Raw genomic sequence first — 19,078 nt, 5'->3', positions numbered from 1 at the left:
CTGAGTGCAGACCTGGAGTAACCCCAGAGCACCACTGAGTGTGATGCCCCCCTCAAAAAAAAAAAGCCAAAACAAACAGAAAAAAGCAACATTTCCTATAAATGAGCTTTTAAGTTTTTTTTAAAAAGCAATGCATTGTGTATATTTAAGATTTGTGTATGTCACCTAAATATTTCTGTCTTCCATTTTTTTGTTTTACTTGTTAATTTTAAAAACAAAAGAAAAAATGAGAACAATATGCATGTTGAACTAGTCAAGGAAAAGTTAACTTTGAAATCCAATTAAATATAGAAGGCTTGATAGAAGGATAGATAAATATGTGGATGAAATAAGTAAAATGTAGGATCTAGGAGATGAGAATGTAGGTATTCACGATAAACTCTGCTTATACTCAAAAATGTTCATAATAAATGCTTGGGGGTAGGTGTCAACCTACTAACAGAAATCCTTAGCAACCCTACAAAGCACATCTTAAGATAAAGTGACTCATCAGACATAATAGGAGATGGAAATTTTCTGCTTTTTCCTTCCCTTGTCTCTGCGATGGCCCCAAGCCACTGAAATGCAAAACTCTAGTCCATCCTTCTTGCCAACCACCAGCTTGATAATAAACCCTCCCAACCGAAGCAGGGCACAGCTTAGGACTGCCAGGCCTCATTTAAGATCAGTCCGCTGTAGTATCACATTCTTGATGATGTCATCTACTCAAGTTACCTAAAACGGCTCATCTAGGGAAAAGGGAAAAAAGAAAGAAGAATCACCTCGAACACACTCCGAATATACTCTAGCATTTTGGACACACAGCAAATATCTCATACCAATAAAGCTAATAATACTTAAATCACTTTTAAAAACATTTTAATTTTGCATTTTTGGTGCTAATGTTTTACTGAACTTTAAGTAAAAATAAATGGTCATCACCCAGGAGAAGATTACTGAAAGTGTCCTTGATTCTTTTCTTGTTGATCACCACCTCACCAGTGTCTGGCAAGCACAACTTTACTATTAACAACCAGAGATGGTGATAACATACACGATCATGTAATTTTCCCCTCCAGCTTCTTTTGCTTAGCAGGATTTCTGAGACCCTTTCATACTGTCATGTGAGTCAATGTTTTTCTTTATTGTTGAGCAGTAATCCAATTTATACATTCCCATCTTGATGGATAGATATTTGCTTATATATTCCCAATTTGTTAATATATTCCCATCCTGATGGATATTTTAGTTGGACATTCCTTTCGCTTTTGCATTTTGAACTGTGGTCAGGGATCACTTCTGTCATGCCTGGGGGACCATATATGATGCCCAGGATGAAACCCAGGTCAGCTGTGCGCACACACACATACACACACACACACACACACACACACACACACACAAAAGCTTAACCCCTGTCTGTACTCTCTCTCCAGTCTACTCATTCTCTTAAAAAAAATTCATTTCTCCTTCCCCGCTTTCCCCTTTGTCAATGCTGTTGCTGCCATGATGGGGGGGGGGGGGGGGGGTTTGTTTCACATCCAGCTGTGATCTGTGATGCTTGCACACATGATTGTGTGTTTGTAAGGGGTTGCATAGTCTAGCCACATAGCTTGTATGTGTGATCTCCTCAGGCTGAGGTGCCTGCCACATTGTGGCTGCAGTGCTCACTGCGGGGGGACGGGGGAACGCATCTCAAGGCAGAACGATGAGAGCAGCATCATCTTCATTGACTGGGACTCCGCCATCTTCAACCCCAACCTCAACTTCCTGTGCAACCAACTAGGTGGACCCCAGTTTGTTGTCGATTGCTGTAGGAAGAGTTGCATCCGTTTCCTTGTGGAAACGTCCTCTTTAATCTTCTTGATGAAGTACTGAAACTCCAAAGCCCAGTGAGGTCCCAGCAGATGAGGGGACAACACCGTGTCATCCCTCTCCTCTCCCCACTCCAACCCCCACCCCCACCCCGGCTAGGGCAGGCTGATGAGAGACCCTTCCCACCCTCCACATGTGCCAAAATGCCCCCGGAGCAAGAAGGGCGATAACCCCTAATTAAGGTCTCGCCGGATCCAGCAGAGGACCCAGACATGGCATTCAGTCTCTCTCACCCCAGACAGTGAGAGTGGGCCCTGGACAGAGATGACTGATGGCACCAGGTCCAGTGTTCACAGGTGCAGCTCCCTGATGGACCTGGCCCAGGGCTCAGCTCTTCTACACTCACTGTGCACCCCAAGGTCATGCTGTTGCTGGAGCACCTTGCCTGAGCCTGTGCTAATATCCACTGTCATCCAGGGCACAAGTCAGGTTCCACCTGGCCAGACTGCTACTAACAGCCTTGGCTAGGCCCAAAGCAGCACAATGGAGAAAGTGAAGCGCGCCCCACCAGTGTCCTCATGAAGTTCTCCCCCAACCCTTCCAACCTATCTCCCCACAGTCTCTAAGAACTCCTCCCTGTGTGGCCAAGGGAGACCCAGAGGTGGGGAACTCAGCCGAGTGGAACGCTGCAAGGACTGGTGAAAGGTGGGTGGAAACCCGCAAGTGAGCACCCAACCAGTCCCCCAGCTCTTCCTGGGACTCGGACCCCCGAGCATGTCCCAAGATAAAGCTCAATGAAAAACTCTTCTGAACATGGCTGCCATGGTGTCTGGAATACCCATGTCCGAGGGGCCTCGGAGGCATCCCTGCTTCGTGTCCGAGGCCTTGGTACAGAGCCAAGGCGCCCCTGAACGCTTATTGTTAGTAAGTCCCCACTATCACCCATTTCTGGAATCACAGTTACTGTCTCCTATTAAAGTTCTTGCAAAAAAAAAAATGTTTTTTTCCCTTGGTGGGGAGAGTGCCATACTTGGTGGTGCTCAGGGCTACTCTTGGGGGGGAGGGCAGGGGACCACACGTGTTCTAGAGATCAAACACAGTTGGTTACGCTCAAGGCAAGTGCCTTACCCACCATACTATCTCTCTGGCCCTACCCCAGAAAATATTTTTACTGGAGAAATTCTTTTTCTTTTTAAGAAAGTCTTGTGTTAGCCACTATGTTTTATAGTACCATTCATGCACATGTTATAAACTACACCCTCTTCCAGAATGTCCACTTCCGGGGCTGGAGTGATAGCACAGCGGGGAGGGTGTTTGCCTTGCACGCGGTCGACCTGGGTTTGATTCCCAGCATCCCATGTGGTCCCCAAGCACCACCAGGAGTAAATCCTGAGTGCAGAGCCAGGAGTAACCCCTGTAAATCGCGGGGTGTGACCCAAAAAGCAAAAAAACCCCAAAAAAACAAAAACAAAAAACAAAATAGAAAAAAACAGAGTGACCACTTCCCTCCACCATTTTCTCAGTCCCGTGCCTCCCCAAGTTCCCTTGGTGCCCCCCACTCCACTGGTTCCCAATTCCCCACCATGGTAAGCTCAGTTCTATAAACTACTTCTCAGATTTTGATGCATTTGAACATTTTGTCACTTCCTTACTGTGCTTCTTTTTATCTGATAGAAAAATTCTACCATGGTTATGAACTATAGCCCCAAAAGAGAGATGTCAATTACACATATCGATATGGGCGATATATCAATATGTCTCCCAAAACTGATTATACATATCAGCTTGAGAGAGGTCTAAGAGACAGCAATCTTTGATTCAGTCAGGCCAGAAAACTAAGCAAGGCAGCTGCGTGGCCAGTTACCCCAAGGCCAGTCTACAATATTACCTGCAGAGTGCGCCGTTTGTTATCTTCTGTATGGATCCAGGCTCGGAGCGTCAACTCTGTGATAAAAATCTGGGCTGCCTTGGCAAAAAGCACAGGAGCTTCTGCACTGATCATCTGCAACAGAGGGAGGAGCGCGCGTCAGTCACCAGTGCTCCCTGTCAGCCACCATCACTCCCTGTCGGTTACCATCAAGCCAAACTAGTATGTCTGCGAGGGCCCCATGTCCTGCCACTGGACTGTGGGGCAAGGGTTGAAAAGTGAGAAGTGGGCAGCCTTCAGAGATTCCAAGGAAAATAAATTCCTGAGTAGGGAAGAGCTGGTAGGAGATCTAAGGAAGAAAGAAGGAAGAAGAATCCTTGTCTAGCACCTCCACGCACTTTCCGACTCTAATGGCCTTCCTAAGCAACTGGGGTTTGGAAGCTGTGAAGGAAGTTTGGCAGAGGCAAAGGAGCAGTAAGTGGCAGAGTTTAGGCTCTAATCCCAGGAGAAGCAAGACGGAGAAAGGCAATGAGTTTGAGAGCCGGTGGATTTATGTAAAATCTTAGGTTTCCCATCCTCTTGGGTTCTATTAAGTGCTCGAGTAATGGAGGCGGCCTTGCCATGAATATTTCAGAGTTCAAGTTCTTATTCAAACAGGGCACTGAGGGCTGGAGCGATAGCACAGCGGGTAGGGCGTTTCCCTTGCACGTGGCCGACCAGGGTTCAATTCCAGCATCCCATATGGTACCCCGAGCACTGCCAGAAGAAATTCCTGAGTGCATGAGCCAGGAGTAACCGCTGTGCATCGCTGGGTGTGACCCAAAAAAAAGGAGAAACAAAACAAAACACACACAAAAAGGCACTGAACCTGGTGGGAGGTAGCTTATGCAGGAAAGAGCTCTGGAAAGAACTCTGGAATTGAGAAATCAGATGAGGGCTGAGTTCGTGGTTTTCCTACTCTGAGGGAGTCATTCAATCTTTCTTTGTTTCCATTTCTGATTCTTTGAAATGAAACGAGCAATTCTCGTGTTATCTGTGCTATGGGAAACATAGAACCTAATAAAAGGGAAGATTGCTGAAAACTGTTGATTTTCTATATAAATATAAGAGACTTTTTAGTGATAAGGAAAGACAGTTGTTCCTTTTATTTTATATTCATACTGGGAGGTGGTGGGCTGGAGCGATAACACAGCGGGTAGGGTGTTTACCTTGCACGCAGCCAACATGGCCAACCCGAGTTCGATTCCTCCGCCCGTCTCGGAGAGCCCAGCAAGCTACCGAGAGTATCTCGCCCGCACGGCAGAGCCTGGCAAGCTCCCTGTGACGTATTCGATATGCCAAACACAGTAACAACAAAGTCTCCAATGGAGACGTTACTGGACCCGCTTGAGAAAAATCGATGAACAACAGGACGACAGTGACAGTGACAGTGACAGTGACTGGGAGGTGAACCCCAAAGAACAGAGAAATGTTCTAAACCCTCTAGCTAAACCCTCTTGTGAGTAAAATTCAGTAAAATAACGTGGTGGTTGAAAATGTGGAACAGGTGCAACATCAATATTACACATTTCTTAGAGTACAATAAATTAGAGGTTGTTTTAAGATGTTAAGGAGACAGCACTGTCCTAATTGACTTGATTACATGAATTTATAAAGACTGGGGTGTGGGGAAGACGGGCTGTGGCTCAGTGTAGAGTGCAATTCTTGTACATGTCAAGCTCAGGGCTCAATCCCTAGTACCCCCCCACCCCCCACCCCGAAAAAGACTTGGGTGGTTTGAAAAGCAAATACTCAGCATCTTTTTAACACCTGGAAAATAGGATAGTCCTAATTTTCAGAGAAGTATCACAGAATAACAAAAGCTTCAATTTTAGGTCACTTAACAAATAACAGATTTTGAAAGCTTTCAAAGCAACAGATAAGAATGTCATTTTGCTTTTGTTTAGACGTTGAACATTACAGAAATAAACAATAACTTATTCCTTCGCTTTAATATGAGTAATAGATATGAACGTGATTCACCTTTACATCTTCGTCCAGTTTCATAATCTTCTTAATACGAGCCAGTGGGAGTTCCTGTACCCGAAAATCTTTCTGCAACGGACAACAAGCGAGGTGTGAGTGGTGGGTGGGAACGACCAAGAGCACGAAACAGGCAGCAGAAAACCCTGATTGGCTTTTGGTCTCTCATTCCAGAAAAAACAATGAAGATAGAGGTACGGACGGAATGAGGAACTTAACATGCTCCAGAATCTGGGCTGCTTCTGACTGTCCCCACAAAAAGTAAACCAGAGCACAAAATCGGATTCTTTACAATACAGCCACGCACCGAGAACAATACCTACCCAGCGCAAGAAAGTTTGCCAATCTGTACGGTGCAGAAAAGGAGAGCCTGGCTCGGGGGCACTCCTCTCACGGATTAGAAGGTCAGGCCCTTCCCCTCAGGGACTGCAAGGCACGTGCCAGTGCAGCAGCCCCTCATCAATGGGACAACCACGACCCACCACTCTCTTCAGAACCCCAATGCTGCCCTTTGCATGAACCGGCCACCAGAAATAAGGGAGCAGATCCCTCCTATCCTCCCACTGCAGCCAAGGCCTTGCCTCCGAATTCTGCTTTGGAGTGGGGGTTGGGGCGGAGGGAGTTTGGAGAAGGTGGTGGGGAGGATTATCAGCTGCTCTTCAGGAACAATGCTGGCACATTTTAAAACAAAACTTCACTGTGGCTAAAATTTAGAAGAGGGCTTTTGACTAGCACTACTCAACTGCTTGTGTTTTCAGCCCTTTGTTGTTATATTTTGCTAACTATTGGTACTTAAAGACATTCCCAATGGTGGATGCAATTCTAGAAATAAAAATCAATTTCGGGTTTCAGAAGAGAAAGGTACAAAGGCACAGATTAGCTAAAATCAGCAAAGTTTCTACGGAAACAAGGTGCCAAATGATTTAGTCTCAAGTGGTCTGAAATGCAACACACCCAACCCAACACTGCTCACCTGGGTTGCATAATCGTATTATGGAAGGACTCCTTAATATTTGAGACCACGTGCAACTACCATGCACCATGAGCTTTCTTTTCCAAGACCAGCAGGAAAACCTCAGCCATATGGGGCCTGAGAGATACCAGAGCTACAGTTTAGGAGTTTGCCTTGCACAGGACTGACTCTGGCTCAATCCTTGATACCACCATGATCCCAGACATCGCCAGGAGTGATTCCTAGGCAGACCCAGGAAAAGACTTTAAGCACCACCAAGTGTAGCCCAAAACCCCCTCAAAATAATTTTTTTTAAATCTTCAACTATTTGTCAAAGAACGCAGACGTCTTCTTGAATCCATTTTTTTGATTGCACAAGAAGAACAAATGTACACCAAAACATGGACACAAACCCAACAAACCACTTGGCTATTACCATTAACCTCTACAAACTCCCATCACCAATTTTTCAAACTTTTCCTTTTCTAAATTAGCTTTCAACATTTTCCATGAAATCTCTTCTAAAACTAACCATGAAGTGAAAGAGGTATAGAAATCAGCTTTAGGGAGCTGGAGAGATAGCACAGAGGGTAGGGCGTTTGCCTTGCACGCGGCTGACCCGGGTTCGATTCCCAGCACCCCATATGGTCCCCTGAGCAACGCCAGGAGTGACTCCTGAGTGCAATGCCAGGAGTAACTCCTGTACATCGCCAGGTGGGACCCCAAAAAAAGTAAAAAAAAAAAGAAATCAGCTTTATTAGAACTTCACCAAAAGTAGCAGATCGTAGTCCTTCTATACTTATTTTTGCTTCTCCTTAACTTATCCATGCACCTCAACTAACAGCAAATGCAAGGTACCTACCACAATAGGATTCAGGCCTATTTTTACCTTGGAACAGTATGTCATTTAATTGTGAAATTAATGAAATTAACACGAGAACATTTAAATCCCCTTTACCAGAATGGGAATGTCAAAATCCATGGAACTTAAGGGAAATGACCAGCTGGCACTGGGGGGAGGGAAGGTGTTGGCACGAGTGACAGCAGCTGGCAAATGTCACACCAAGGGGCTTACATCTAAGTGTGTCTAGAGCGGCTTGTTGGGAGAGTATCAAGATACTCGAACGGAGGGAAGAAAATGAGACATTAAAAAAAAAAGGCCTATAAGAGTTTTAGCTGTATTACCCGAGTACATTCCTCTAGCAGCAGAAAAGGGAATTCCCGAAAGGAATTTAAAAACATTTAACCACAGAAATCAATCACTTGTCTTCCGTCTTGTGTGACATATCACACAAAATGATGATTCTAAAGGAAACCGCCAAAATGGACCCTCAGAGATTCTAACTCCTTTGGTAAGCTTCCCAGGAAGCTGCACACAGCATGAGTGGTGACCGTAGACGCACTCCCCTCCAACTGCCCTCTCACACGGTGTGGTCACTCACAGAACTCCACAAGACAGTTGTTTGATGGCTCAAGCTGACAAAAAGACCTCCTTCCTTAACATGGAAACAAAAAACAAACAAAAAACCCCTCACATTTAGAATTTCATGAGATTGCTTTTTATTTATTTTGGTTTGGGGCACACTACCCGCAGTAACCACTGAAACACTTTTTACTTCTAAAATTTAAATCTTTTTTTTTTCCCTTTTGTGTCACAAAAAAACCAGCCATGTGCAGGGATTCCTCCTGGCTCTACACTCAGGAATTACTCCTGAACACTTTTTAAACAAAAAGCAACAAGACAGTGTCAAGGATACAGAGATGATCCTATTCACATCATAAAGAAGTGCAAAATGGGGCTGGAGTGACAGTACAGCGGGTAGGGCGTTTGCCTTGCACACGGATGACCCAGGTTCAATTCCCAGCATCCCATATGGTCCCCTGAGCACCACCAGGAGTAATTCTTGAGTGCAAAAGCCAAGAGCAACCCCTTTGCATCACCGGCTGTGACCCAAAAAGCAAGAAAAAAAAAGTGCAAAATGGAGGAGTCGGAGCAACACTACTCTAGGGCATGTGATCAATCTGGGTTTGATCCCTGAGCACCACCAGGATTGATTCCTAAGTGCAGAGCCAGGAGGAACCCCCGAGCACTGCTGGGTGTGGCCCAAAAACAAAAATGAGGTGTAAACTGAGGCAGAACATTGTGGAAAAATGATCTAGATCTCATCCCAGCCAACTGTTTTTGTGAGAAACAGTTTTTTTTATGATCCCCTAAACCTTGAGATCTTATGGGGAATTATGTGAAAAGTGGCTCTTCAGATGTATCTGACAACAGTCTGGTTCTTTGTGATCTCCTCCAAGGTTTCTTGACCCACACGAGGGTTTATGATAAGGGTTATTGGGGAGGGAGCCCTTCATCAGCAGGGCGAGGTCCACTAACTGGCATTCACTTCAATGCTCCCCTTGTCACAGGCAACTGTACAATTGATGTAATAAGTAACACAAATTGTCCTTTTCTTCCTAATCTCGGGGTTGGGAGGAGAACCAGCAAGACAGAAGAGCAGATTCTCTCTGGGAACATTCTTGTGCTCCTGACCACAAGTGCATTGCAAATGCTTCCATCTGACAGCCAGGAGCGACCCCCACTCTCAAGGGCAGAGCCAGGAATGGGCCCTGATCACAACAGCCCCAAAGCAAAAAACAAATGAACAAACAAAAAACAAACAAAAACTGCTACTGCCAATCTTCCAAAAGTTCCAAATTTGCTCAATGAGTGTTGAGAGCCCCAGAAAAGACAATGGGTATCCGGCTGCGCCAAGGACTATCTGGAATTTCGAATACCAAAATATCTTGTCTAGGCTTACCCAGTCAGGCGCTGTGGCAAAGTCAGAGCGTGAACCTCTCATGTTAGGGGTTCTCTAACCCTCTCTGGGGGCGCCCACTCCAGATGGAACCCTGGCGACCAAGAGTTTCCACAAGCATGTGCGGGAAGAGCTTCTCCCGAGTCCGGCCCACCCAGTCGACTGGCTGTCACGCCCACAGTTTGCCTCCGGGCACCATCTTAGCACACCCACAGCCCTGGCCCAGAGACTCCCAACTGAATCCCAAAATGAATTAGTGCCATACAGAGATGTTTCTGGAACCCAACCATTTATAATCTAGAAATTTACATTTACAATCGAGGCTGTGCAAATTCTCGTGATATTCAAAACGAGCAATAGAAAATAAATAATCTAGCGTCTGCCCCAGGCAGGTATGCCTGAATGGTGGTGGGAAATTTTGAGCAAAATACAATGCCCAAAATGAGAGAGAGAATATTGGGGAAACTGCTGCCACAGAGGCAGGGTGAGGACTGGGATGTGGTGGTAGAAAACAGGCACTGGTGTAGGGGTGGGTGTTGCATCACTGTGTGGCTGAATCCCAAACATAAAAGCTTTGTAACTCCCTCTCACGGTGATACAGTTAAAAAAAAAAAAACAGTAATGTGCGGTATCAAGCCAATTCAATCAGCTTAATCAATGGCTGAACAAATAGCAGTACTCCTCCATTATTAAAAAAAATAAAGAAATAACTGGGGGAGTTTCTGAAAACCCGTCGCCCAGACTCTAGCCCTAGAATAACTGCCTCAAGAACTCTAGGGCTAGAGTCCTGGCATCCCATTTTTGTGAAAACGTCCCTGGTGAGATCTTCAGGGAAGGCTAAGGGCCAGTTCTGTAAAGCCTTGCTACCCAAAGTGACATCTAGCTGGACCTGCCAATAGCATCGCTTAGGGACGCAAAAGCAATGAAAGATTTCTAGCTCTACTCTTCCCTCTCCTTGCTGCCCCCCGACATCCTATAAAGGAAGGGTGCCAACATCCCAGACCCCATTTTGTAGCGTTAAAAAATGTCATCATACAATCTTGAGACGCTAAAAAATGAAAAGACAGAATCTGCAATTTAAAAAAATGATTACACATTCAATTACAGCTAATTGAAGGCTGAATGGGATGTAGAGAATAAGTTAGCTATGGGTTTGGTTTTTCTTTTCAAGATTCAGCACTACTGCCTTCCCACCTGCAACCTGAAAGACAAAGTTAGCTTTATCTTCCCCAATTTTTAAGCGGTCAGAGCAGCGGGGGTAGGAGTTAATGCCAGTAAGTCTGTTGATTTTTGGTCCCAGAGCTCTGCCGAGCAGAAACAGCTATCCCACTATCCTATCATTTTCATAAGACTTTTAACAAACTTTCATCTCAGCTGACCAGCTGAATTGATGAATAAGTACAGAGCCTGTCCAGGTGGAGAGAGCGTGCTGGCCAAAGGAGAGACAGCACAGGAGGGCCACAGTGCCCGCCTGGAGTGCAGTAAACCTGGTTTGAGCTGCAGCACCCTGGTCTGATCCAAACACACCCACTGCATCCCAAACAAGATAATTTGCTTTTAAAAAACTCAGACCAAAATGGTTCAATCTTTGGGCAACCTTATACTACTATACTTCATCAACATTCTTCTAAGTTTTAATTAGGAATATCCGAAACACGGATTTTAAGAAAATAAAAGTCTTAGGAAGGAAAAAAAAACCTACAGTTTCTCTAGATTACATCCTCACTCAAGCTTCTCACTGATGCTGCTTTGTATCAAATTTCAAGTATAAAATATGGCTCATTAAGATATTTTTGCGTGTACATAGTACCTGCTCAATACTGTCCTGAGCATGACCTAAGAGCTATCACAGTAGAAATGTAGACATCCTTTCCACAGTACATTAGGCAACTTCTCAGTCACCAGCGGGAGAATGATGAAAATGATTAAAGACAACAACAATTTTCCGCCTTCTCTCAATATTCTTCACTCACAAAACTTGAACTTACCTGAGAGGTAGCATAGCTGCTAAGACACTTGCCTTGCCAGGTTCTATCCCTGGCACTGCATATGGTCCCCTGAACACCACAAGGCATGGTAAAAAAACAACAACAATAAAGGACAACTAAACCAGAATTCCTCAAAATAACCCACTTTTAATCTCTGTTGGACCAGCTGTCCAGTTACTCAAAGTTGGTCAATGCCATAACCTGATTTGTTGGCAATCAAATGGAAAAACTGACCCCAGTAGAATAAAATTAAAGGTCAGAGCCTCAAAAAGAGGAGACAGATATACCTACATTCACCACAGTATCATGCAGTGCAGCAAGAAGTATAGCAACAACTCACTAACCCCCTGACAGATGACTGGATAAACAAAATGTGATATATACATGCATGTAAGGACTATTATTTAGCCATAAAAGGAAGAAATCCTGTAACATGCTACAACAAGAAGGAACCTTGAAAGCATTACGCTATGTGAAATAGGCTGCCACAGAAAGACAAACAAATCTTACAAAGTGTAAAGATTCCACTTACATGAGGTACTTATGAGTGGTCAAAGTCATACAAACAGAAAGTAGAATAGCCGTTACCAGGGGCTGGAGAAGAGGAAGTTGTTTAATGGGTACAGAATTTTAGTTTTGCAAAATGAAGATGTCCTAGAGATTTTGTTTTATACCAATGTGAATATATTTAACATTATTGAAACATTTTTAAACGGTTAAGATAGTAAATTTTTTATGCATTTCTATTTTTCTTTAAACCACAATTTTAAAAAAGGAAGTGTTCAACAAAATACAGAAAAACTAAGTGCTGAGTTCGAAACTCTAGACTTTATCCAGTTACTTGTCTAGAACCGGATTTTTGTTTCCACACTCCAGCTGGACACAGGCTTACTACACCTGGCCTACTGCCAACATAGCAGGATACAACGCGGGAGGATCCTGCACCACACTGACCCCAGCACCAAAATCTGCTCAACTTATCCTTGGCATATATGTCCAAGGCATATATTTTATTGCTGGGGACAGGGCTCAGCAATAAAATATATGCCTGGCATATGTGAGGCTTACGTGTGTGGATTTGATTCCTGCCCTGCATATAAACAACTACACACATAAATGCACACACACACACACACACACACAAAATCCTGCTTTGACTGACAATGTTTCTTCCTCCCTTTTCTTTTATATCTGAGACAGTATAATTAACTACCACCTTCAGACTGTGAAAGTAATGATGCCTTCCTAGTGGAAATCTACCTTGAACACAAACCATTCTGAGACAAGTTCAACAACTGATGTAAATTACATTACCCGGAGATAAATCCAGAATATGAATGCTTCCCCTTGAAATCAGTGGGCATTTGCTATTTTGTTTGTCCCATTAATTCATCACCTGTTTACAGTGCCTCTCTCCACAGAAGTACATGTTCTTTGTGTACAACGATCTCATCTGTTTGGTTCCTTACTGGACCAGAAACCAAGCACAGCCACAGTGCAGGGCTAAATTAGTCTCTGCAGAGTGAATTAATAATATGATCTTATACGGCAGAGGTTAAAAAGCACTAGCTCTAAGAAACTGCAACATTAGTGCTACATTAGGGTGGGATCCACATCTTCTCTGCCAGAACACTCATTATCTGTGGAGCAGGATGTCACAAACAATCCCTGTAATATTTGCTAAAATGGCACCAAAATGGAATATTTTTTCAAGGACAAGACCTACACTCAGAAAATATTCTAATTCTAAACTGTCTCATGGCCTGCTAGTATTGTTATATACTAAGTAAAGTAAAAGTAAAGGCCCTCCCGTTGATCATCGATTTGCTCGAGCGGGCCCAGTAACGTCTCCATTGGAGACTTTGTTGTTACTGTGTCTGGCATATCGAATACTCTCGGTAGCTTGCCGGGCTCTCCGAGAGGGGCGGAGGAATCGAACTCGGGTCGGCCATGTTGGCTGCGTGCAAGGCAGACGCCCTACCCGCTGTGCTATCGCTCCAGCCCGTTATATACTATCCTACTCTTAATCCTTACAAGACTAACTGCAGAACCTCCAGCTACCCTATTGTTCCCCTATATTTTCCCAAAATGGGCCATACTGATCTCTGGGGGGTGCTGGAATGATGGGGGATGGGAGCAGGTGCACTAGGAAGCACTGAGTGGGTTTTTTTTGGGGGGGGGGTCTGAAAAGGGAGCTGGAAGCCAAGTGCGTTTGGGACCCTCTGCTCCAAACGTATGATGCACTCCTCTGGGCCTGCTTATGCTGTAAATGTCTCTCGCATCCTTCCCATCTCACTCATTTTACAAGACCCAATAAAAAATGTCCACTTTATCAGTCCTCCTACCTTCTAGAGAGGCACTGTGTCTGCTGCTCCTACGGCACTCCTTCCTCTGCTTCAGACTCATCACTGTAACTGACTCAATGAATATTTGATAAACGCTCACTGAATAAATGATTCTGGTTGTAATTACTAGACTGTAAGTTCCTCAAGGGCCAGGGTTAGACAGTGTTCTTCTGCATCAGTGGTTGACAACAGGAAATGAATCTGACCCCCTGGGGACAGCTGCCATGTCTGAAGACATTCTGGCTGCCACGACTGGAGGAAAAGTGCCTCAGGTATCCAGTGAGGACAGGTCAGGAATGCTAACAGCCTGCAACGCACAAGGCAGCACCTCACCACAATAAATTCTCTGGACCAACCTGTTGATAACGCTGCCTGAGAAAACCGGTATGTTTTTTGTTTGTTTTGTCGGTCCCGAGGGACCACAGTGCTGGGGACCAAACCTGGATCTTCACTCGCAGAGCGTGCACCAGCCCTCTGAGCTATCTCCCTGGCCCTGGGGATACTTTTTAACTCCTGAAAGGAGTTTCATTTCACAAAGGATTACTTTGGTTAAATACGTTGTCCAGTAGGTTTTAGAAATTTGGCAGGGCCACAAAGTCAGCCTAAGAAACAAGGAATAGCTATTAAAGGAAGGCGGGGACTGTTTTTCTGCATCCTCTAAATGGTGTGTCTCATATTAAACTACCTTCAAGTCAAAGCAGCCACTATGTCACGTTCCTAAGGAAAACCACTGAGATAGAAAAACTGGTTAAGGTGGTTTCCTGACCTAAGATAACATTGTTTCCACCCAAAAGCCAGGAATTCTTCGTAAATGTGCTTTAGATTAGAAATGTTTTAAATATTGGATATTCATCCCAAAATGCTTTACTGGGGGGCAGTGGGGGAGTTTGGGCAATGGGACCACACCCAGCAGTGCTCAGGTGACATATGTGGTCATGGATCAAACCAGAGTTGTGGCGGCCACAGACACATGCAAGGCAAGTGCCCCACCTCCTGTACTCACACTCAGACCCAGCTTTACATTCTTAAGTTTCTCATCTCTTCTTTTTTAAAATTAATTCATTCATTTTAATGAATCACCGTGAGATACAGTTAGAGACTTACAAACTTTTGGGATTACGTTTTAGTCATACAATGTCCGAGTACCCATCTCTCCACCAGTACCCATTATCCACCACCAATGTTCCCAGTGTCCCTCCCGCCACCCCCATCCCATTCCCTGCCCCCCTCCCCCACCTCTCTCATTCTCTCTTTCTCTCTCTTTTCGGGTGTTATGGTTTGCAATACAGGTACTAAGCGGTCATCATGTTTGGTCCATAGTCTACTTTCAGCACGCATCTCCCATCCCAAGCGAGCCCTCCAACCATCATTTACTTAGTGGTCCCTTCTCTATCCCAGCTGCCTTTCCCTCCCAGCACTTGAGACAAGCTTCCAAGCCGTGGAGCAATCCTCCTGTCCCTTATTTCTGCTATTCATAGGTGTTAGTCTCCTATTATCTCATTTTTCCTTACCACTGTTAAATTCCGGATTTCTTCCATGACACGAGGCCAGAAGGACTGTAAACTTTGCTGGGCATCACTGCTGCTAGTACCACCAAATCCTCCTTCTGTAGACATTCTGACAACTGAAAGGAAACACAGACAGGAGACACATCAGAAACAAAGTCAGACTTTCTGTCTAGATTATTTATATCTTTCCTTATGGATAGTTTTACTCATCTGATTTTTTGATCTGAGAAGGTACAGAATTATACTGAAGAAGATTTTAAACACAGATTTAACAAAAACATATGGAAGAGAGGTCTATCCAGCTGATAACACAAAGACTGTCAGGGAGCTCCAACTAGAAAACCTAGAATTGCCAGAAATCCAAACTAAAATTCTAAAGTGAAAGGACTTCAGGGGCTGGAGTGATAGCACAGCAGGTAGGGTGTTTGCCTTGCACGTGGCCAACCCAGGTTCGATTCCCAGCATCCCATATGGTCCCCTGAGCACCTCCAGGGATAATTCCTGAGTGCAGAGCCAGGAGCGACCCCTGTGCATCGCCGGGTGTGACCCCAAAAAGCAAAAATAAATAAATAAATTGAAAGGACTTCAAGTATATAGGTGGGGCACTTTGTTGCCCTGGTCTAGTCTGTAATTTTCAATGTTATTCTCACTAACCTTTTTTCCAAGTTCTATATGGCTTCTCACACTCCATACCATAACCTATAGTGGAGAGATTAAGCATCTCCCATAATTAATACCATAGTCTTAAAAAAGTAAGTACTGTCCTCCCGTTGTTCATCGATTTGCTTGAGTGGGCCCAGTAACGTCTCCATTGTGAGACCTGTTACTGTGTTTGGCATATTGGGCTTGCCAGGCTTTGCCGTGCGGGCAAGATACTCTCGGTAGCTTGCCAGGCTCTCCGATGGGGGCGGAGGAATTGAACCCGGCTCGGCCGGGCTGGCTGCGCGCAAGGCCAACGCCCTACTCCTGTGCTACCGCTCTCTTTTGAGACAGCCACCGGAATTTCACTTCTTCCAGGTCAACACTGATGACGATGATGATGCCATCAAATCGCAAAGGACACCAAAGCACTGCAGCTCAGGCCAGTAACTGTGCAGGTGACACACAGTCTCTAAACTGAAGCCACCTCCCAGTTCTCTCACTGAAGCCTGCTTGTTAGACACAGGCCGAGAAACAATACGGAATTAAAATTTAGGAGAGAAAGAAGTGGCCAGATCGGTGCTTCATTATCTGCTTTGTGATGGAGAGAGAAGAGATGAACAAGGACTAACAGTAGGTAACACTGGAATGTCTTACAAGATGTACGGCGGAAAGCAAAAAGCGCCAGATGGTTTAAATGCTTATCTGGCAAATACTGAAATGCAAGAAACAATTTAATTAACACAAAGAATAAGAAACATAGCGATGTCCTAAGAATTTCTATTCTGGGAAATTATTTGAAAAGGGTCAATGTGGCAGTGACAGAATGCTGGCGGAGAGCTCTGGAAGTCATTAAGAACTAACCCAGAAGGACAAAAAGAAAAGCACCAAAGCCAGGTGTAAGAAGACCAACACATGCTCCTAAAATATAAGTAAGTAAGTAAGTAAATAAATAAATAAATAAAACAAGAAAAGACCACGCTCCTTTCCAGGCTTCAAGTGGATGCACCAAGGTCACCCACTCGTCTGATAAATCTAGATTAGGAGGATGTTTGGTCCATTTTAAAACATTGGCATGAATGTGTTGGAGCGATATCTGATTTTCTTTATTTTTTCTGAAGGAACTAAGAGGAAAGGAATGGAAGGAGAACAAGAATACAATCTTCAAAGCAGATTTCAGTCTGTTGTAATGACATTAGTGGGTGATGATGTAATGGGAAAGGTTTGGCGCCAATTTCTGGTGCTGGAGGCCTATAAGCGGCTCTATACATCAACAGGAACTCCATGTACCAGGAAGCAATACGATCTCAAACTTTCCACTGGGAATTAAAGTGAAACGTGCCTAGGAATCACTGTTGGAATAGCTGGATAAAACCTTAAATCCCAAATAATTAAGGTCCTCTAAATTCAGCTCCTATGATATTATGATTTATCACCATATGTAAATGGCCTTTACAACATGCTTAGATGTTATGAGAAGAAACAAAAATAGTCTAAATAAGCTTAGTTCTTTTTCATTATTAATAGTTTAGTGGAGGGGTGGGATTCCTTAAGTGGTGCTCAACGGGTCAGAGGCCACTCCTTGGTGAGTCTTTATCCCACCAGCAAGCCAACTGTTCAGTGCCAGGTGATGTGATAAAGTTCCAGTCTGGGGGTGAAGGAGACCACCAACACCATCCCCAGTGACCATCTGGTGATGTTCAAGAGGTCATGTGGTGCTGGGGACTGAACCCAGGTCAGGCAATGCAAGATATGTACCCTATCCTCCGCACTACCTCCCCGGCACTATTAATAGCTCCTTAAAAGGTACTCAAGACAATGAACATAGGATCAATCACTCAAAACCTTTAAATATGGGTCAAATAAAAATCTTTCTAGTGGACTGGAGAGATAGTAAGGGGGTTAAGTGCCTGCCCCACATAGAGCCAATCTCCAGTTCAATCCCAAGCACTGCATAATGCTCTCTGAGCGCCACCAAAAGTGACCTTTGAGCACAAAGCCAGGAGTAAGCCTGGACAGAGCCAGTTGTGGCCCAAAACCATAAAGAGAAAACAAAATGAAAGAAAATAAAAACAAAATTACGGAGAAAGAAAAAGAAATCCGCTTGAATTTACGAACAAAATAAGAACTAACAAACAAAACCTCACAAGGTTGCCAGGATAGATTTGCAAAGTTTGAAAAAGTCTAATAGCGAAGTTGGAGAACGAGGCGATTTATTTCTAGTAAGATGGGAGAATCTACAGAGAAATGAGAAAATGTAATAAGGTCACACAACATTGGACAAGCCAGCTGTCACTATAATATTCAGTTACTCAATCCTTCTCGAGGAAAGAAGAGACCTTTGCAGTTTCCAATAACTACTTTAAAAAAGCAGTCAGGGGCTGATGTGACAGAACAGTGGGTAGGGTGTTTGCCTTGTATGTGGCTGACCCGGGTTTCAATCCCCGGCACCCCCTATGATCCTCAAGCACCGCCAGGAGTAATTCTTGAGTGCAGTGCTAGGAGTAACCCCTGAGCATCACTGGGTGTAACACAAAAAGCAAAATAAATAAATCTATTAACAAAAAAAAATAAAAGCAGGGAGTTCTCTTCCTTCAAGAGGAGGCCGGGGGCCAGAGCAATTATAGCAGGCAGGGGTGTCTGCCTTGCACACAATTAACCCAGGTTCCATCACCAGTATCCCATTTGGCCCCCTGAGCACTGTCAGGAGTGATCCCTTAGTGCAGAGCCAGAAGTAACCCCTGCACCACTTGAGCTCTTGGGCTTAGCTTGTCACACTGGTTAAGTTACTACACGGTACTCATTACTAAAAGAATGAATTAGTAGGGGCAGGAGAGATAGTATAGCAGGCTGGGCACTACCCTTGCACACAGCCGGTCCAGGTTTGATCCCTGGCACCCCACTATGGCACCCCATGCACTACCAGGAGCAATCCCAGAGCACAGAGTAAGTACTAAGCATCTCTAGGTGTGGCACCATTACCCCCCCCCCCCCGCAAAAAAAAAAAGAAAAAAAAAATGAACTATAATGGCCTTCTGGAGCCCTGTTTCCCAAACCAGGATTTTGGAAGTCAGGTTCGGAATTGACTGCATATCATTCCCCCTAAAGATCTGCTCATGAAGACACGTTTCCAAAAGTGCAAGAAGTGTGGGACACTGTGTT

General features: G+C 44.5%; 1 protein-coding gene across 3 annotated transcripts in view; it reads right to left on the bottom strand.

Annotated features, from left to right (window-relative positions):
- NFYC (nuclear transcription factor Y subunit gamma) overlaps nt 1–19,078 on the bottom strand; it is a 71,582-nt gene that overhangs the window by 18,030 nt on the left and 34,474 nt on the right. For all 3 annotated transcript variants that reach the window (XM_056123396.1, XM_056123394.1, XM_056123395.1), the window contains exons 2-4: nt 15,281–15,393; nt 5,684–5,755; nt 3,683–3,796 (exon numbers count right to left, since the gene is read on the bottom strand). In XM_056123396.1, coding sequence (XP_055979371.1) covers nt 3,683–3,796; nt 5,684–5,755; nt 15,281–15,385 — 291 coding nt within the window. In that variant the 5' untranslated portion in view covers nt 15,386–15,393. The remainder of the gene's footprint in view (nt 1–3,682; nt 3,797–5,683; nt 5,756–15,280; nt 15,394–19,078) is intronic.

This window comes from Sorex fumeus, unplaced genomic scaffold (genome assembly GCF_029834395.1).
Source record: "Sorex fumeus unplaced genomic scaffold, SorFum_2.1 ptg000047l, whole genome shotgun sequence".
Classification (NCBI taxonomy): domain Eukaryota; kingdom Metazoa; phylum Chordata; class Mammalia; order Eulipotyphla; family Soricidae; genus Sorex; species Sorex fumeus.
The sequence above is the reverse complement of the archived record's forward strand: the minus strand, read 5'-3'. Positions and strand labels throughout refer to the sequence as shown.